The sequence below is a fragment of the Daldinia loculata genome (assembly GCF_022478755.1).
Source record: "Daldinia loculata strain CBS 113971 unplaced genomic scaffold F4817scaffold_4, whole genome shotgun sequence".
In the NCBI taxonomy this organism is placed as follows: Eukaryota; Fungi; Ascomycota; class Sordariomycetes; order Xylariales; family Hypoxylaceae; genus Daldinia; species Daldinia loculata.
The window spans coordinates 383,030-402,210 of record NW_026054858.1 but is presented as its reverse complement, the minus strand read 5'-3'; the positions used below and the strand labels follow the sequence as shown (position 1 = coordinate 402,210).

Genomic DNA, 19,181 nt, shown 5'->3' with positions numbered 1-19,181 from the left:
CATCAGGGCGTTTTTATAATTGTCTGAAACCCGGGAAAGGCTTCTTTTTTTTTTCAATGGTGGTTGTGTTGGTAGTGTTGGTAGTAGGCGGTTTAATGTTGCTTTCTATATAATACCGGTAAACTGTATGTGATATGTGAACTATATGTAACTTGTTAGAGACATTGTACCTCTTGGAGCTCAACGGGTTCGGTTTTTGTCTTGTAGGCTGCGGCAGAACCACCAAGTTGACCAAACCGTTTCCCAGTGAAGCATACCTAAGGGTCCCCACCACAAGGAGATAGTTGGTTTAGACCATAATAGACCACAAAATATCTACCTAAGTATGGTCTGAACTCTCCAGGAAAGGGTCAAAGGGTCAAAGGGTATTAGCAAAAGTGAAAGATGATTGGGATGGTGACTGTCGTGTTGTCTGTGGGGGTATCCCAAAACGAGCAAGTTTTGATTGGCTGCTTGGCCCAAATGGTGCTGACTTCGAGTTAGATCCTTCACTTTCCCTTTCCTCTTGGACAGGGATTAAGCTATGTAAGTACATAAAGTATATGTATGTGTACTATATGTACTTTATGTACTATGTACTGCAGAACGCGCTAATCGGGGGGGACGGGAGCATTAAAAGGGTCCTGCAGAAGATGCGAAGATGCGTATCATCTACAATCCAATGACACCGTCAATGACCATATAGAATCAACTTTATGGAGGGGCTGAAAGGGAGGGGCAAGAAGGGGGCTTGCAGCCAGAAAACATGAAGTTCAATGGCCTTGGGGAACGTGGGGCTAAAAACCTAAAGCACGTACCTTGTAGACCTTAGCTTCTGCCCTTATAATTTTTTACGGTATAAAAAAAAGGGATACGTCATCTAGTCACATATCGGTATTTTTTTTTTCAAGCTTGCTTATGTACAAGGCTTTTTCGGCACTTGCTAATGATATCTAGGCAGGCAGGTACGGAATACAGTACGGGCTTATGACAGCACGAACGATAAAATGCTATAATAAGAGTCAACCTCTTTCCTGTTCGGGTATGTCCCCAGTATCAAAAAGCCTTAACCTTATGATGTGCCTAAAATGCAATGCGGAACTTTGGAGGATTCCATTGACGGCAAGTGCCTTACGTATATTAATGCTACTTGCTTACAAGTACAAGTACATAATCAAAGATGCGGCTCTTAGAGAAGAAAAATATATGATATCTGTCTGTCTATCTTGAACCTAGGTACCTAATTCATCTTTAATTGCTGCAATTCCGATTACCTTCAGAAGAAAAAGATGTTCGGTAGATATATAGTGCGAGAAGTAATATTCGATCATTATTTAAAAAGACCAAATAAATATTGTCAACTACATACCTACTCTCCATTGTTATACAAAACCTAAACCTCGTGAGGCATAGATAAATTACAACCCTCTCCGCCATCTCATACGTACATAATACATCTTGTTACTGGTTACTAGTAACAAGTATGCAAATACTACATATCAGTTATCCATGCTGAACAAGCCGTTGAACCCTGCATAATCCGATACCTAGGTATTCATATCTCACAGCGTAAGCTTTATCGAAACGAGCTATAGCAAACGGTTATGTACTTGCACTCAGACTGGTTACATGGTATAAGCCAGCATACGAGGTATGCAAACATATACATGAGTGGTTCTGACATATAATATCATTGGCAATATAATCATTATTAAAGAGTAGAATGACACATGTACAACATGCGCCTCTAGTGCTGCAGATCTAATATGAAAACTCGGATATCAAATGATAGTCCCGCGGCGCTAAGTGACATCTGACCTCGATCAGATTCGAGATTCGATACCGCCGGGATGGATAACCGAAACCTAATTTTATCGAGCTCCGGGATAATTCCAATTGGCCCATCTATATGGCATCTCGCGTGCTTCCACCTCCGGCATTTGCAATTACCCTAGACCTATTTGAGAAAATCATCATAGCTATCCTACTGGCTAGCCATTGGCGATGTCGCTATTTCCCAAGTATCAAGGTAGATATCATGCTCGAATTTTACGTTTGCTAACAAACTAAAATCTGTCGAGTTTCTTGCTTCCCTCGCACAACGTCTCGTCCCAATTCGCCGGTGGGATATACCCTTAACCCCAGGGTCGCTCTTAGAGACATGATATCAATCACTTTAGATCAACACATGTATCAATGTAGACTGTAGCACCAAATATAAACGTACTATCTCACGAAGTTACCCCTAATACCTGGTTCACTATCTGGCTGGTTAACGACGCTCATACACCATCCCTTCATGTCTTGTAGATACGAAGCATCTGTTACAGAAGGGGGCGTATCCCCCCAACTGCTTAAACCACTCTGCGTGTAGCTGGTGAATCGTAAGGGTCTGCTAAGAATTTCTGGCGGCCTGAATATGTCGGTATCCCGACTGCATAAGCGTCGTCATAACGGCACATAGTCATTAGTATCTTTAGTGAGCTTCAGGTACAATATAAAGACATCAATAGATCCTGCTTATGAGTCACTCCATAGTTGATAAAGACGACCGCATTCCAATATAAAGCACGGTCCAGGTCCGACTCTCCTAACGCGGGACCTATATGTGCACAGGTAGGGCTTGATTTTGTTGATGACCCTGGTTCGTTGTCAGGGGTGTACGAATGGGATTGACTCTGTCCCTTGCGCTACCAGATCATTTTCCATTGTCGGAGTTATCAGAGTCTGCAAACATATCGACGGCTCTCATACGCCTCCTATGCTGGGTCCCAGCTGATTGCTCCTTGGACAAGCTGCTTGAGTCGTCCTTTCCAGTATCTTCGGCATCTTTTCCTTCGCCGCTTTGACTACCCTTGTCCGCCGTTTTGCCAACGAAGTTATCTCGTTCCGCATCTTTCGTTTCGCTTTCGTCCATGGGTTCTCCATCCTCACTGTCATCCATTGGAACGCCATCGATATCGGTATCCAGGTCTGCCTCATCCATTGACATATGCTCATCCATCGCCTCACCATCCACGTCATCAATTTCCATCTTAGCGGCCTCGCTATCATATCGCACTTCCCCAGTTGCAGGCAGAGGCACGAACCCTTTCCCTTCGATTTTCGTAGTGGCCAAACTACCGGCTTCCACGGGTTTCCATTTGCCTTTCCTAGCGGTCTCATCAACCTGCTCCTCCTTCTTTGCACTCGGGGGATTTTCAAATGTCTCATTGAAGAGCTGTTGGCTCTCGTGCGGAAACGCGCACCATCCTTCCCACAAACCTAATACTAGCTTGACACTTCGTTTCCATTTATCTGCTCTCAGACGACCCCAATTGAGGCGTTCTGCTGTAAGGCCCAAAATCTCGAAGACGTTGTTATTTTTAAAAGATACCTCGAAGAGCTGGCGGTACCTCCAGGCATGCCGAACCCCGCTCGTAGCGGACGACGAGAGAATATCGCTCACGACATACAGCCCAATAAGACTTGCAGCACTCGTATCCTGGGTTTCGCTTAGCTTTGCGTTTGCGTCGTCGGGAAAGGGTGTCGAGTTGTGCGACTCTCCGTAGTCCTCTCCATTTTTACTAGGTTTGCCACGCTCTGGGTTTGCCAAAGTTAACGCAAATGGCTTGATGATGTTGGCCACGATCATGTTTACAATCTCGTCTGCGCCTCTGCTCGCGTGGGTAATAGCGAAAGTTGTCACCCTAGCAATATCGCCCTTCCGGATCTTTGACAATGTCGTCGGGAGACGAGCTAGCAAGTGTGTCAATCTCGTTTTCTCAAGCGGATTCAAGTAAGTATTTTCGTTATCGCCACCATCCATCGGTTTGTGCCCTTCGTCCTCGTAGTCTTCTTCGTCAGAAGAGTTGTACTCCGAGTCTGATACGAATTCGTCGATAGCAGTAGTGTATTCGTACGGCAGATCCTTTTCAGGTACCCTCCAAGCATGGCTACCTTCGAATAGCGGTATGTATTTCCCCTGTCGGCCGACCTTGGCTTGGCCGCCTGTGATCACCTCCCAGAGTCGCCACCGATACCAGACTCCACCTTCACTACGTGCATCCCAGAGCCAGGCCCATTTCTCTTCTTTCTGTACATCAGGCCGTGACATCAAAAGGGCTTCAAACTCTGGGCCATGAGCTAATACAGATTCAACGACTTTATGGATTAGTTGGAGTTGTTTAATGTCTCTCGGCGCTTGCACTGGGACATGGAAGATAGTTCGACTTATTGGCCCTCCCCCTGTACTATAAGACGCTGGCGGGGCAAACCCGCGGTGAAACCCACCCGGATGATGAGAATTATTGTCATTAGCTTGCGGGACTGGTTTTGCGCCGAAGGCATGAGAGGTAGACGAAGATGTGAGACTTGGCGTGGCTATGGTGGATACTACGGCAGACGATAGATGCCTATGTAGCGACAGATAGAAGCCGTAGCCGAGATATCGATTCTGTAGAGAACTAACCGTCGCGTCGATATCCGTAGCGGGGGTCTCCTTAGACAGCGTAACAATAGCGGCTATTGATTTCCTCTCTGTGCTTCCTACAGTGGGAGGTAGGATCTTCACATTCTCTACAGTCAAGCTCGGCGGCATAAGAGCTTTTATGACTGCAAGAGATGTCCCCGGTGGAAGATTCGCCAGGCGGAGCGTAGGCTTCGCTATAGCCTTTTGCTCGGCTAAATCCCTCGATCTCGTGTCGCCTTCGTCGTCGCTCGCGTTAAAAACTTTTGAAATAACCTTAGGTCGTAAAACATGGCCACCGTCACTATCGTCATCATCGTGGAATCCAAGCCGACCCCGTGCGTCATCCGCAGCTCTCCTATTGAATCCCTGTTGATGGTTATCTAGCTTCCTCTTGCTACCAAAGGACGTTGGAGGAGGGCCCAAAGATCCAGGGCCACTCTTCAAACCTGGCCCACCGCCAAAATGTCTCTTTGGCGGTACTGGCCTACCACCTTCGCGACCGGGAGGACCGCCCTGAGGTCGAGCACCAAACGCGAGTGGTGGACGGGAAGTAGGGCCTGTATTGTCATCCTCATCGTCGTCGTGATCGAAACTCTTAACAAAACTCTCGTATACTGCGGCGGTCTCAGCAGCTTCTCTCTTACGTTTGGCCTCGGCATCAGCTTTCTGCTTCTCGAACGCGGATTGCTTCGACGGCTTCTGGAGCTTCGCCTCGACGTCAGGAAAGTCGGTAAGTTTCTTGGAAGACATTATTGGTAAATTGGATAGAGTGGGATTACGTAGGATGTCGCATTTTGTGAATAATTTGCTCTTGCATTGGTTGGTTGGTATTTTTGAATGGTGGTTGGCGTTGGAGATTCAAAAACATTGAAAGTTAAAAGAGAAAGCTAATTGGGATGGGTTAGGTACCTCACTATGCAAGTATTCTCTATACATTCTCACATGTCCGTGTTTCCCTTGGGTCAATTTAGCAGGTGCTCCGGTACCTAGGTACATAGCATATGGTAGGCCCACTCCACTAAACTTTGACTGTACATATTACACGATCCAATCGTATGGTCAACCAAGTTGTCTTACACAGTCTGTGTCTTACACCTAGTTCTTACATACATCTAGTCAAATCAAAGGCGCTATTCAAGACATAGCCTAACAGCATTCAAGTAAGGGATAACTCCACCTAGTTTCCACATCGGCGCCGGTGCGGGGAGTACAACAAGTCCAAATATATAGGTATATAATTCATAGTCCATATCTTAGTCGAATATTATCTTCGTTAATATCTTCGTAACTCTCATATCCGTTTCTTAGGAAGTAATTATTATGCCGCTAGCAACGCAAGTGTCCCCGGAAGGTTGGTCCATGACTGAGGTTCTATCCTGTCCAACCCCAGTCCTCCAAGATATTACTCTCGATCCAGATATGACCCCCAAGTATGATCCCCCTACTAGCATCTTGATCATAGGTGCCGGGGTATTCGGACTCAGCACCGCCCTCGCATTTACCAAGCGCCCTGAGTTCGCATCTACCTCTATAACTGTCCTAGACCGGTCCCCGGAGGCTGGTGTGTTCCCATCCCGTGATGCTTCCTCTATCGACTCGTCGAGGATTATCCGGGCCGATTATGCAGACCCGGCCTACGCAGCGTTAGCATCGGAGGCACAAGTCCACTGGCGGCAGACCGATCCGGCCTCTCTCGGTGGTGAGGGCCGGTACACTGAGTCCGGATTCATACTAGGAGCCGACTCCGGACCGCTGGTGCGTGATAACGGGTCGTCAACTGGTCTTGCCTATGCTAAGAAAAGCTGGGTGAACGCAATGGCGCTTGCGCATAAGGAAGGACGACCTTTAAGCTCAATTCGCGTTTTGAAGAACCCGTGGTCTGTCGGTAGTATGTAACGTCGAGAGCCCTTTCTCCCCTCTCACCTAAGACTAGAGCCGACATTTCTTTATCGAGCTAATTTCAGTCGATTTTATTCTTATACATAAACCCTCTAGACTCTTTACCAAAATGAGAATAAATATTAACTTACTAGTACAGTGGTATCTGGCACGGGAGGCGAGTTCGCTTACTGGGGATACCTAAATACCGCGAGTGGTTGGGCAGATGCTGAAGCGAGCATGAAGTGGTACTACGAGCGTGTCACTGCCACGGGTCGCGTAACCTTCGTCAACGGGACGGCCGAAAGCCTCGAGACAGACGAGTCGTTAAGGAGGGTTACCGGGGCGCGACTTAAGGACGGCAGCACGCTATCAGCTGATCTCGTAGTCGTCGCCGCGGGCGCCTGGACACCTACGCTGGTAGATCTCTCAACACAGGCCGTGGCCACCGGCCAGATTTTAGGTTATATGGACATCACTGAAGAGGAGCAGAAGAGGCTAGAAAAGGTCCCTGTGATGCTAAACGTATCGACAGGTCTCTTCGTGATACCTCCGCGCAATCGTGTGCTCAAGATTGCAAGGCATGCATATGGATATCTGAATCCCAAGCCGGTATCAAAACCGCCCCTGGGAGTTCCCGGTTCGACAACGCCGGAGCTAATCTCACAGCCGTATACGCATCTCGACGATGCTGGTCTCTCGATTCCAGCGGACGCCGAGAAAGTACTACGGGATGGTTTACAGAAAATAATACCATGGCCAGAATTACAAGACCGACCTTTCTCCCGAACTCGACTCTGCTGGTATACAGATACCGAGACGGGAGACTGGATAATAGATTACCATCCATATTGGCAAGGTTTGTTCGTTGCTACAGGGGGAAGTGGGCACGCATTCAAATTCTTGCCAGTTATTGGTGATAAAGTAGTAGACACTATTACAGGAACATGCCCTGAAGAACTTCGGAGAAAATGGAAATGGAGATCCTCAAATACTACCGAAATCATAGCAACGGAGGATGGGAGTCGGGGTGGACAACCGGGACTGACACTAGAAGACGCAATGAGAAAATAAACATACAACCAGACAAATCATAAATCACAAAGATCATAAGTCAAAACGCGGGAATGCCAATTATAAATCGATTGGTGAATAGATGTGTATGTATGTTTCACCTAAGGAAGAACCTCAAGCAAGGATAATCCATCTGACGTCTAAACGATGTTCCGTAACGGATCGTGAGGAATACGCGAGACGTTACTAAGATGTCCAGACGGATCATGACGCATACAACCAATATCACCCTTACTCTCAAGTTCTGCGGAGTATATCCGCCAAGATGGCTCACATCCACCTCATTATCACTCTCGTAACGCAACCACCGATACTGACGGGCAATTCGGGGTATCACAACCTCCACCAACGCCATACTACCAATTGTACAGCCCTACCCCTCTGCGCGAATTAATACGGCACCATCGACCTGCGCGAATGCCGCCGGAAAGTATCACGGTGCAATCTAAGCCGTCAATCCGGATCTGAAAAGGTTTTTCTTTTTTTTCCTTGTGATGTGAAATCATCCTTATTCCTTCCAGTGTAATAGGTCCTTCCTATGTTAAACGCCGATGCAATGCTATGTGGAAAAACGACAATGATACAATTGACGAAAGTCCGTGGGCTTAGCCTACCCAGGACGACGTCGTGACTCGTAAGGTGAAGATCATAAAATCATAAGGAGTCGGTTAATTTACAGATCCCGAATGGAACCGAAGGGAAGAGTCTAGTGACAAGGGCGGCTCGAAGAGCACGTGTCAACCATGAAGTTGACGTGTTAAAAAGACTCTAGACCTTGCGGAAATCTAGGCTATATTAGTAACAGAACATAAGCCCAGGTTTTAGTAACACTTACCTTGCAGGACTGGGTAAATCATTTCGAACGCCTGGTAGATCTCTTCTCGGACTTTTGCGCCGGTCAAAACAATCTTACCGCTCACAAAGATCAGGAGAACAATCTTAGGCTTAATCATGCGGTAGATTAGACCGGGGAACAACTCAGGTTCGTAAGAACTGAAGTTGTGATGGCGCGAAGCAAGACCCTCAAGTCTGATGGGAAACTTGATGTCGCAGCTGCCAACGATATTCTGGATCTTGAAATCGCTAAACTTGGCATTGAAACCGAGCTTCTGGATAATACGAGCATATTTACGGGAAGCAAGCTTCGAGTCATCTTCCGACTTAGCGCCAGTGACAACCATCTTGCCTGAAGCAAAGATCAACGCTGTTGTCTTTGGTTCACGAATACGCATAATAACAGCAGCGAAACGCTGGTCTTTGTCAGCCGAGTTCTTTGAAGAATAAAGAATAAAGGACTAGGTTTTCAGTACCTTCGGGTTGTACTCGGCGTTGCGAGCATGGAGGGCAATCGTCTTCAAATCCAACCGGCACTCAAGGTTGACCGTGGCGACGATATTCCTTTATCATGCGCGGTGAGTTTAATGTCTATAAAAATGCGACATAGGTTATACATACTGCAAGGTAGGAGTCAACCCACTTCCTCCTTGGACAGCCGCAGGTGTAGCAGCGGGTGTGGCGGGAGTCACCCCGGTACCGTTTGCAGCCTGCTGAGGAGCGCCGTTTACGGGTCTCTGGCCGTTCGCCTTCTCAGCATCGAACGAAGGCGGGGTGAGATCACCAGCACCCCCAGGGAAGGATAGAGAACCAGGCGCGGTAAAGGCCTTGGCCTGTGCGGCAGTAGACGGGTGGGTATGAATGGTTTCCATCTTGTAAATGCACGCTCAGGCTTTTTTTGAAGGTTGAGCGGATCAGAACAGACCTACGAGATCCAAACGGTTAGAAAATAGTTTCCAAAGTATCAATGCGCACCGAAATCAAACAGGCGCACGACCAGATGAAGATTTAGTGGGGATAATAGTAGAAAAAAGGGAAGACAATTATAAAACGCAATATTGATGTGGGATTTAAATATAAGATAACTGGTATCGCCGTAACTGGTGATTCAGGTGTCGATGAATCAGGCGTTGAGTGGCAACGGAGCGACAGTGAGGCAGGTAGAAGTGGGGGGTTGCTAGGTACTGAGTGATTGACATTGGAAAGTAGGAGAATGAGGCAGTTAAGATACCCAGTCAGGGTTGATTTCTACAGGTATGTTTGGTTTCCACTGTATCGAAGAAACTGACTCCGTACACTGGGGTAAATGAATAATAAAAAATAGGTAGCCTTACCAATTAATGTGTTGGAGATAAACAAGCAAATGTCTCCCCAACACAGTAGAGGCTAGTACGACGATACGGTCGTTGGATCTATCGATCGATTGACGTGAAGGCACACACACGAGATGTAGATATCAGATGTCAAAAGTCACTTCCCGATCAATTCGGAGAAGTTCGTGAGCTTTACTTCCACTGATTCGAAGCGCAAGATATACGAGTGACTGTCGAGGTCGAGGGATCTAAGATAGGATTCGACGACAACGACGGCGGTGGAAACTCGGTCTCTCGCAACGACGGTATCGAGGGAAGGCAAATCCTCAGCCTTGTGTTTTTCTTCAAAACTCGTCTTCTATTGTTGATCTATCTTCTTCTTCTTTGCTACACAGCACCGTGATCCGTGCGTGTAAAATATGCTCGAGATCAGGTGAGACAGATTTACTCTTCCTGATGCAGATGCTCGAATCCTGAATTAGGCGAACAACTGGTAGACAAAGGACCAACCTAAAGGATAGTGCCTTTGATTTTACTTGTGTCGCCTGTTTGCCTAATTTTAGCGAACAAGCACGATACACGATGACAACTTCGTTTTAGTCCCAAAGCAGACGATGTAGCTAACAGTAGTCCGCGGTGTGACGTTGAAGTGATGGGGTGAGATGAGAAGAACGCGGGACGCGGGACGCGGGGTAAAATGTAGGATAAAGTATTGTAAGGTACGTACTCTCTCAATCGCTGTTAGAAAGGAAGGTGGGGTCCCCAATAATGGTGACGCGTCTATGAGAGAGTGAATAAAATAAATAAATAAATTACGAGGGTCAGCTCAATTGACAGGCAATTGCTGACAAAAGGTCCGTTGTGGCTAATGCACTTCTTGTTGTGGCTGAGGAGTATTATGAAGAGGGGACCTTCGGGTCGGGGAATCCGCGCGCAAGAATTTTCGAAACATTGAAGTTGAGGGGAAGCCGGCCAATTTATAATTTTTGGAGGCAAGCGTTTTCGTGCAAGTACGCACTGACTTTTTAGGTAAGTACGCCCCAGTGTGGCGGAAACACTACCCACTGCTCCCTGCTTCCCTTCCTTAGCGGACACGCTAGCATTAATGCGTCCAATCATGTCTCCTCCCTCGTCCCTTATTTTATCTTTCTTAATCTTTTTCTTTCCTTGCCCGTCACTCTAAGTTCTTCCCAAGTCCTTCTTATGTTCCTCGTCATCGTACTATTTCATCCACGCAACCTTCCATTCCGTGCACATTCGCGTCCATATCAAACACCACTTCTCATTCTACATTCTACACGATCTAACGAAGTTTTCTTAGGCTCATTCGCACTTTGCTCTCCTCTATTCTAATATTTACTAATATCTAGGTCAATATTATTATTATCGACAAAACTCCCGTCCTGCTTTCGTGGCTGCAGAAACCCATGACTCGGTCGATTACCTACATCCACAACCTACGCAGAAGCATCGTCAGTCCGTATTACGGCTAGCAACTCGCACTGGGTTCGGGGCTATTGGATAGCCACCAGTGCAGGCTCCTAAAATCTTGACGGGTGGGTGTGAGCAGGACGGAGTTTTAGACCCCAACCATACCACACCCTGCAAGCTTGGTTTACCTGCCACCCCTAGCCCTCCTCTTTCTCCCTGAAACGCACACAACGCCTCCTCTTTTACCCCTATTATCATGCTTTTTGTGTTTTGATTGACGCTTAGCCAGTATCTCAGGTATCTCGGGTTTCGCTGAGCCTCCACAAGAATGCATATCTGTTCACATTCTACCGTGAATGGAAAATCCCAAACAATGGTTCAGGAGAGGATTACGTGGATTAACAAGCTCTTTCTTTTTCGCTCCGCGAGTAAACGAGACGGCAAATTGTTAGGTTGTGCTGCTGTCGCACTCGAGCATCCTACAAATTTTATTTTATCCCTCTTTTCTTTGTTTGGCTGTGACGATCCCTTTTTCGTGGATCAATTGCAGGTCTCATTTCGGTGGTTTCGGAGGTAACAGCCGCAATCGCAATCGGAGAACGCCACCCTTGACCAGCACCTTTTTTTTTGTCTTGTCATTTTTCCTTCTGTTTTTTTTTTTTCTTGACGCCTTTCCTTTTTAGGAATGCAAAACCGTATTGAATCGACCAAAAATATTGCTACAACTTTGCGTTCTTCAAATCTAAGTTCGCTAGAATACCTAACCTGCTCGAAAAGCTAGAGATTGTCATCTTCGCATTTATCCTTTGGGGATGTGCGCTACCGTTTTGGTTGAGAACTGGGCGATACGATACTTGATCTCACTCTTGTGTTCGGCCCCCTTGTTTTGGTATCCATTCTTGTAGTTTCGTATTCTATCGGTACACAATGCAGGACCTTGTTCTAGTGCACAGTACTAAGTGGCCTTCAGGCAAATCCCTGCCAGTGGCCACCACGCAATTATTTTCTACCTAAAGGGAAAAAAGAAAATTTTTCATTTTTTTTTTTCAAGGAAATCCTCCCTCGGCTACCAGCCTCATTCAGCTGTACGCTATGTACCAACCAGACAACCCAAAGAAAAATTCCTTGTTATGCATCCCTTCTTGGCAACTCTATGACTCATTGATAACCCTTTTTCTTACAGAGTTCAATGCTGCGGTCGGTGTACTTGTCCAGTGCATATCCTACTCCTACAAATTAAACTTTTCTTTTTAATATTGATATGAATTTGAATTATATGGAGTGGTCTTAGGTGATATCTCTAAATCCTATTCTATCGGACTTCAAGGTTCGTATTGGAAAGTTATGATAATCGTCCGCCGCTGCTGCCTGAGCGCTAATTTTCGCGCTGGTAAGAACGCGACATCCCTGTAAGACTAGGAGGCTTGGCTCTCTCGACTGGTATGGAATGTATATGCAAGCGCTCGGTACATAGTACTCTTAAATCACCTGATGTAACGATAACGGTCTGACAAATGCAAGCTGCACAAATTCGCGGCTTGAACATGCAAGTAGCCTCTAGTAACCAGTATGTATGCACTGTGTTTCTTGTTTCCTGGTTTCTTATTTCTTATTTCTTATCGATATGCAAATCTAATATCAATTTCTCCCCTCCACATAACCAGCCAGTTATGATATAACTCCTCAAAAGCTATAGGTTGGTTGAATTATCAATGATATATAACTGTGGTCTCTTATAAACTTCTTATTAAGTTATTGTTGACCTTTACTTGTCCTTTGCTTTTAAAAGCGCCACACTTACATACGTGAGTATAGGTAGTTGTTCTAGTTAGTAGTGGCCCTTCAGAGTTATAATGTCGTAAGTATTAAGTTTCAAAAGGATATAAAAGCTGGGTAGCATCAGCTAAAGCATCCGAGTTGAAAGTCGCCGGCATGAGTTATAGTCTTACTAGCTTGCTTAAAGGACACGTTATTTTCTAGAAGTATATGTGCCCAGTGAATGGGACCTGTTGAGCAACAACAACTGTTATATTATATTATATTATGAAGGTTGAAGTTAAAACATGTGTCTATGATTAAGACAACTATATGATTAACGCAATAGTATATTCCTAAAATGATATCATAATAATATTACCAGGTAATTACTTGATGAAAATGGGACCTGCAAAGCTTATAGATATGACAGTTGGGTAACTACATATAATTAAAAGAGCTTCGTGAGCACACGCATCAAGCTGTCGAGATATCTATTTCCTCTCTTATCATAATTGGTATAGCTACCGCAAAGGTAGTGTTCTCGTGGTTAAAATAAACATATATACTTTCACTATTATTCTTATTCGCTTATTGTAATGACTTCCTGAATCGTGTTTACCTAATCTATATGTATTATATTCTCACTCCAGATAGATCATTCGTCCATTTTAGTGGTATTGTATGTTGTTATTTCACTACGATTATTCGTGGAGCACCTTCATAGCCTCCGGTTATTGCTTCAAGCCCGGACAACTATAGGTAACAACCTAAATGCTAAGTCTTGAGCAAGATTGTGGCTAGTGACACCCCCTAAGAGCTAGTCCAAATAAGACTGGATAATATCAAAAGATATTATATCTTTCGTAGGAATATGTGATGCCTTCTAGTTACGGTGTAGCCGTCATTCCTGTATGTCGTGGCACATTCCCCACGCCCGATCCACGATTCGTACACAAAGTCCCTTACTTAAGTCGTATTCCCCTAATAAATCTTATATACGGGTATAGGCAGTTTCTTGGAAGTCGTGTAAAGGAAAGAAGCGAGGTTAAGATATATCGTGCTTAGTTGTCAATACTTTCCTTCCCCTGTTTTTTACGGTTGTAATGAATCCTAGATCCTGCATGCCGCGTAGTTTTACAAGTTGTTAATCTGTGTATGCGTGGCTCTAAGACTAGTGACAATGAATGAATGATAACACGTGTTCGTGATGGATGGCGGAGATATTGTATTAGATCAGTTTAGCGAAGACAAGCCCGACCGGTCGAGGTCACCGACGCCAAACCCCGATCGTCGTCGGTATGCGGCGGGTCTGCAGACGGAGGTGGGGGTAGAAGAGAACCTGCAAGCTTTTGTACCGTTGAAAAAAACAAAGTGGTGATGTGATTAAGTGGGGGTTTCCACCCAGACGGCTCTGGGGCTTCTAGACTATCGGGACTAGACCGTCTAGCTTTCACCATCTATTGGTATAATCGTATCCATTCACCGTTCGCTTGGAAAACTACCCCTGGCCATCCCTGCTTGTGGCTTTTTATACTCGCCGACGAGCCGCCCACGTCCGCCACACACCCTGACACCCTATTGTTAAAGGCCAGCAGGTTTGAGGCGAATTGGGGATACCCATCCTGAGTTAAGATAGACCCCTACGCCGATCTATTGCGGTCTAGTGTATTACGTATTGGAGAAGATCTCGTAACCGAGACGCCTGTTAGGCGTACGCAGGCGCTTATAATAGGCGATGATGGAGAGTTGGCAATCTGGGACTGGCCAGAATAGTTGAGAATAGGACATGTCGGTGTGAATTTGTTATACTTTGGATCATCCCCATCCGTTTGCTGGCCATCTCTCTGTAGTTGTTGTAAACGTGTACTGTACCTAAGAAAAGCCAGCGAATCCCCGTCACCGCTAGTTATACATATGCATAGGTGGTAGATGTAGGTGGCTAAAATTCTATGTAGGTACCTTATTGCTTTCTTTCGGCTTCCATTAAGCTTCTAATGATACGCGGATAGCCCTGCAAAGCTCCGTTTACGGCGCCGGTCCAAGGTACTACCTCGCTGCGATAAGCATTACAAACTTCTGCTCCACACCTCCTGAGATGCATACCCTCTTTGAACTTTTTCTGCTTCACATCTAAGAGGTAGTCTAATCCAAGCGACCCTCTAAGAGACCCTCTAGAGTATATTGCCGGGCCGTCATTGTGTTCCACCTTCATCAAAATCAAGTGGTCACGTGCTTATGCGCTGAGGGTGTGCTGTATAGTTTGCACGACCGGACTCCTCATCCCTTATTCGATTCTAGGGTATTTGGGTTCGACTTGGTTAGCTAGGAGCGGGAAGATGACTGTCATCGATACCAGCAAAGATCTATCTGCGCTATTCCTTCAGCAGGTCAAGGCTACCCCCGATGCCGTTGCCCTGGAAGATGGACCTACGACGTTGACTTACGCCGAGCTCGACCGCAAGGTCGATGCGCTCGCTACCCGTCTTCGTCACGACGGAGTTGGTCGAGATTCTCTTGTCGGCGTCTTGCTTGGACGGAGTGCAGATTATGTTATTTCCTGCCTTGCTGCGCTCCGTGCGGGCGGTGCATTCTTAGTCCTTGAGCTTGCATACCCTCCGAGTCTCCTGGCCGCTGTTATCGAAGATGCAAGACCTACCGTGATAATAACACACATGGCGCATTTTGGCAAGATCAACTATAAGACTCCCCTCATAATTCTTGACGATAAAAGTTCATATGAAGATGGAGATGCTTCGTCGAATGGAACATCGAAGACCCTACCCCCATTGCCTGCCGAAGATGACTTAGAGAAACTTGCCTTCGTGTCCTACTCATCTGGAACTACGGGAAAACCCAAAGGGATTGCGAATCCACACAGGGCGGCTGTTTTATCGTATGACTTAAGATTTGGAGTCAATGATCTCAAACCAGGCGACCGTGTGGCCTGCAATGTATTCTTCGTCTGGGAAATACTGCGTCCGTTACTGCGCGGAGCAACTGTAGTAACTGTTCCTGATGAGACTAGCTACGACCCTGTTGCTCTGGTTGAATTACTTCGCTCGAAGACTATCACGGAAACTCTCATGACACCCACTCTGCTTGCAACAGTCCTTGCTCGTCATTCACAGCTTGGGGCCCGTCTTCCAGATCTGCGTACAGTATGGCTCAACGGTGAAGTTGTGACAACTGACCTTGCACGGCGCGGTCTTAAAGCGCTCCCGAAGGCACGCCTATTAAATTGCTATAGTGCGAGCGAAACCCACGAAATTGCCTGTGGAGATATAAGGGATATGGTTAATGATGAAGCCCGCGTCGTCCCAGTTGGCCCCCCCCTGGACCCGGAGCATACATACATTCTTGACGAGGATGGTAAAAAGGTTGAGGCGGGTGTTAGCGGCGAGTTGTTCGTTGGAGGAAAACTCCTGGCACGGGGGTATCTGAACCTACCGGAAGCGACCGCGAAAGCTTTCACCGACGACCCCTTTGACCAGACACCTGGCGCACGAATGTATAGGACTGGAGATACGGCGCGGTTACTTCCTTCAGGGCTTCTCGAAATTACTGGTCGTGTGGGAGCGATGATCAAGATTAGGGGTTATAGCGTACAGCCTCCGGCTGTTGAGAATGCAATAATAAAGCACCTCGCAGTCCGCAACTGTGCCGTGGTCGCTCATGGGGACGGCCTCGATCGCCAACTTCTCGCTTATATTGTCCCAGACGAAGATGAGCCCGGCGATCGAACAGTTGTAAAAATCGACGAGGCCGGATTCAGTCCGGTTGCGCGGCGAGCTCTATCGGACCACCTCGCACATTACATGATTCCGGCTCTTTGGGTTGAACTGGATAGCTTGCCTACTCACGAAGTGTCTGGAAAAGTCGATCTAAAACGCCTTCCCTTGCCAACCAGGTCGCGAAGTCCTGCGTCGTCGCTGGCACCCCAGCATCGCAACCAGAAAATTACTATCGAGGACATTGCGAAGATGTGGGCTGCATCTCTTAATATCCCTTATAAATCCATAATGCAACAGGAGCATGACTTTTTCGATCTGGGTGGTCATTCATTAGCGCTCGTCGACCTTGTTACAAGATTTACTGGCACCTATGGCTTCCCCGTGGCTCTGAGCCGCCTTGCTGGTAACCCGACACTGAAGGGACACCTAGAAGTTGTCTGCGATGCGCGTGATGGGCATACTGCATCCGTGCAGGCTGATCTTCCTGCCGTTCTGCGCGCGGACTCCGTCCTCCCACCTGAGATCAAGCCTTCAGGAGCTAAGATGCAGCGAATTAGTGACGCAGATACGATCTTGCTTACCGGTACAACAGGATTCTTGGGGGCATTCCTGCTTAGCACTATTTTAGAAACTACTTCCGCACAGGTGGTATGTCTTGTTCGTTTTGCGGATCTTTCAAAAGATAACTACTCTGCCGGAGTAGCGCGAATTCGTAAGAACCTCCTTGATTTGGGTCTCTGGAACGACTCAATCCTGGACCGCATAGAGATTATCCCGTCCAACTTGGCTCGGAAGCGCTTCGGCCTTTCACCCGAAGGTTTTGAAGATTTGGCTTCTCGTGTGCAGGTTATCATTCACTCGGCTGCTACGGTCAACCTTGTGTATCCTTATGCTGCTATGCAAGGAGCTAATGTTTTTGGTACAAGAGAAATTCTACGACTCGCGTGCCGAGGAGGTGCGACTGTTCACCACATCTCTACTAATGGCGTGTTGCCGCCATCCGTTGAAGGCTGGTCCGAAGACGCTATGTTGGATGTGGACGAGGTGCCTGAGAAATTAATCGACGGATATGGCCAGACGAAGTGGGTGGCAGAGCAGCTCGTCCTCGAGGCTGCGAAACGGGGTTTACCAGCGAGGATATACCGCCCGGGAACTATCAGTGGCCATAGTGTCTCTGGGTCATCGAATACATACGATCTCCTTAACGCCCTAATCGTAGAGTCGCTTCAGCTAGGACACGCCCCGGACATCGAAGGCTGGTATGCTGAAATGACTCCCGTCGATTTCGTCAGTAAGGCGATTACGTCCCTGGCCGATCTCGTGGACACGGACCAGCGCATATTCCACCTGGGTGACCCATCTCCAGTACCAACCAAGGAGGTCTTTGGAATCCTTGGCGAACTTGGATACCCCACAGAACCGCTTGGGTGGGACGAATGGGTTGGCATGTGGGAGGAGAAGAGGGGATCTAGCAAGGGAGACAACATTTTTACAGTTGACATTCTCCGTCGTGGCATGCCCACCGTTGATTTCTTGAAATGGGTCACCGTCCTCAAAGATCCGGCAACGGAGCCTGCTCTCGCTAAGACTGGCCTCCAACGTCCTAAGATTGATAACAAATTATTCGAGACGTATACTCGGCACTTCTGCGCTCGGGGTTGGCTTCCACGTGCTCCACGACGGACCCAAACCAGTGGAGTCGCGAAACTCTCGAAGCGAGGCCCGCTAGCTGGGCGTGTCGCAGTCGTTACGGGAGCATCGTCAGGCATTGGTGCCGCCGTTGCTACTGCTTTAGCCAGAGAAGGCGCTCATGTGGCCATCGCCGCTCGACGTACCGAGGCTCTCGAGAATCTCAAGAACAAGCTCTCTAACTCTGGAAGCAAAGTGTTGGTACAGAAGACAGACGTCACAGACCGAAAACAAGTCGAGTCGCTCATACAGAACGCAACAGAAAAGCTTGGCCCCGTCGATATTCTCGTCTCCTGCGCCGGCGTCATGTACTACACGATGATGGCGAACGTGCACACGGATGAATGGGAGCGCACCGTCGACGTCAACTGCAAGGGCCTTCTGCACTGCCTCTCGTCTACGGTCCCGTCGATGTTGTCTCGCGGCGGGGGCCACATCGTCGCCATCTCATCGGACGCCGGGCGCAAGGTGTTCCCAGGGCTAGGCGTGTACTCGGCGAGCAAATTCTTTGTGGAGGCTACACTGCAGAGCTTACGACTCGAGACCGCTGGGTCTGGCCTGCGCGTCACCTCCGTGCAGCCCGGTAACACGGCCACCGACCTTCTTAGTATGTCTACTGATACCGAGGCTATTAAGAAGTACGGCGAACCGACCGGCGCCAAGGTCCTCCACCCCGAGGAGGTTGCTAGCGCTATTATTTACGCCCTGCGTCAACCCGCGCACGTTGCTGTCAACGAGGTCCTGATCGAGCCCAGGGATGAGCCTATCTAAGAACACGGGTATTAGCGACCGCGTGTAGTATGACCGAGGAAAGAAGTGATGCTAAACTAGGAATAGATTAGGGGGAAAACTTATACCACGATCTGGACTGTCAAGAGCTTCTTTGGGGATTTCTTGTTACTTCCTATCTCTTGTGGAACCTAACTGGTGGCTTTGGTGTAATATCTTTTTTTTTTTTGCATATTAGCGGCTTCATGACGGTCATGATGATTAGGTTGCTAACTAGGTGTATGATGTACAAGGGGCTCGAGAGGGTAAAAGGGC

At 47.4% G+C, this 19,181-nt stretch overlaps 4 protein-coding genes across 4 annotated transcripts; 2 read left to right on the top strand and 2 right to left on the bottom strand.

Annotated features, from left to right (window-relative positions):
• Positions 1-2,677: 2,677 nt before the first annotated feature.
• F4817DRAFT_356186 (uncharacterized protein) lies at positions 2,678-5,179 on the bottom strand (the record flags this gene model as incomplete). Its single annotated transcript, XM_049305764.1, has 1 exon — positions 2,678-5,179. The coding sequence occupies one exon, from the start codon at positions 5,177-5,179 to the stop codon at positions 2,678-2,680; it is 2,502 nt and encodes an 833-aa protein (XP_049162944.1).
• A 669-nt stretch (positions 5,180-5,848) lies between these two features.
• F4817DRAFT_356185 (FAD dependent oxidoreductase) lies at positions 5,849-7,381 on the top strand (the record flags this gene model as incomplete). Its single annotated transcript, XM_049305763.1, has 2 exons — positions 5,849-6,317; positions 6,468-7,381. The coding sequence occupies 2 exons, from the start codon at positions 5,849-5,851 to the stop codon at positions 7,379-7,381; spliced, it is 1,383 nt and encodes a 460-aa protein (XP_049162943.1).
• A 561-nt stretch (positions 7,382-7,942) lies between these two features.
• On the bottom strand, positions 7,943-9,533 carry F4817DRAFT_178766 (TATA-box-binding protein). Its single transcript, XM_049298320.1, has 4 exons — positions 8,837-9,533; positions 8,692-8,779; positions 8,217-8,631; positions 7,943-8,166 (listed from the first exon to the last, which is right to left on the bottom strand). The coding sequence occupies exons 1-4, from the start codon at positions 9,085-9,087 to the stop codon at positions 8,150-8,152; spliced, it is 771 nt and encodes a 256-aa protein (XP_049162942.1). The 5' UTR covers positions 9,088-9,533; the 3' UTR covers positions 7,943-8,149.
• A 5,052-nt stretch (positions 9,534-14,585) lies between these two features.
• On the top strand, positions 14,586-19,168 carry F4817DRAFT_178647 (acetyl-CoA synthetase-like protein). The gene is made up of 2 exons (XM_049298319.1): positions 14,586-14,668; positions 14,727-19,168. Exon 2 carries the CDS (start codon positions 15,054-15,056, stop codon positions 18,906-18,908), a length of 3,855 nt encoding a protein of 1,284 aa, XP_049162941.1. The 5' UTR covers positions 14,586-14,668; positions 14,727-15,053; the 3' UTR covers positions 18,909-19,168.
• Positions 19,169-19,181: the final 13 nt, after the last annotated feature.

Bases quoted from the DNA above. Each gene is read 5' to 3' on its own strand.
- F4817DRAFT_178766 (XM_049298320.1), bottom strand. From the start codon at position 9,087: ATGGAAACCATTCATACCCACCCGTCTACTGCCGCACAGGCCAAGGCC. The intron at 8,780-8,836 runs GTATGTATAACC...CGCATGATAAAG, and splicing joins GGGTTGACTCCTACCTTGCA to GAATATCGTCGCCACGGTCA. The intron at 8,632-8,691 runs GTACTGAAAACC...GACAAAGACCAG, and splicing joins ACGCCGAGTACAACCCGAAG to CGTTTCGCTGCTGTTATTAT.
- F4817DRAFT_178647 (XM_049298319.1), top strand. From the start codon at position 15,054: ATGACTGTCATCGATACCAGCAAAGATCTATCTGCGCTATTCCTTCAG.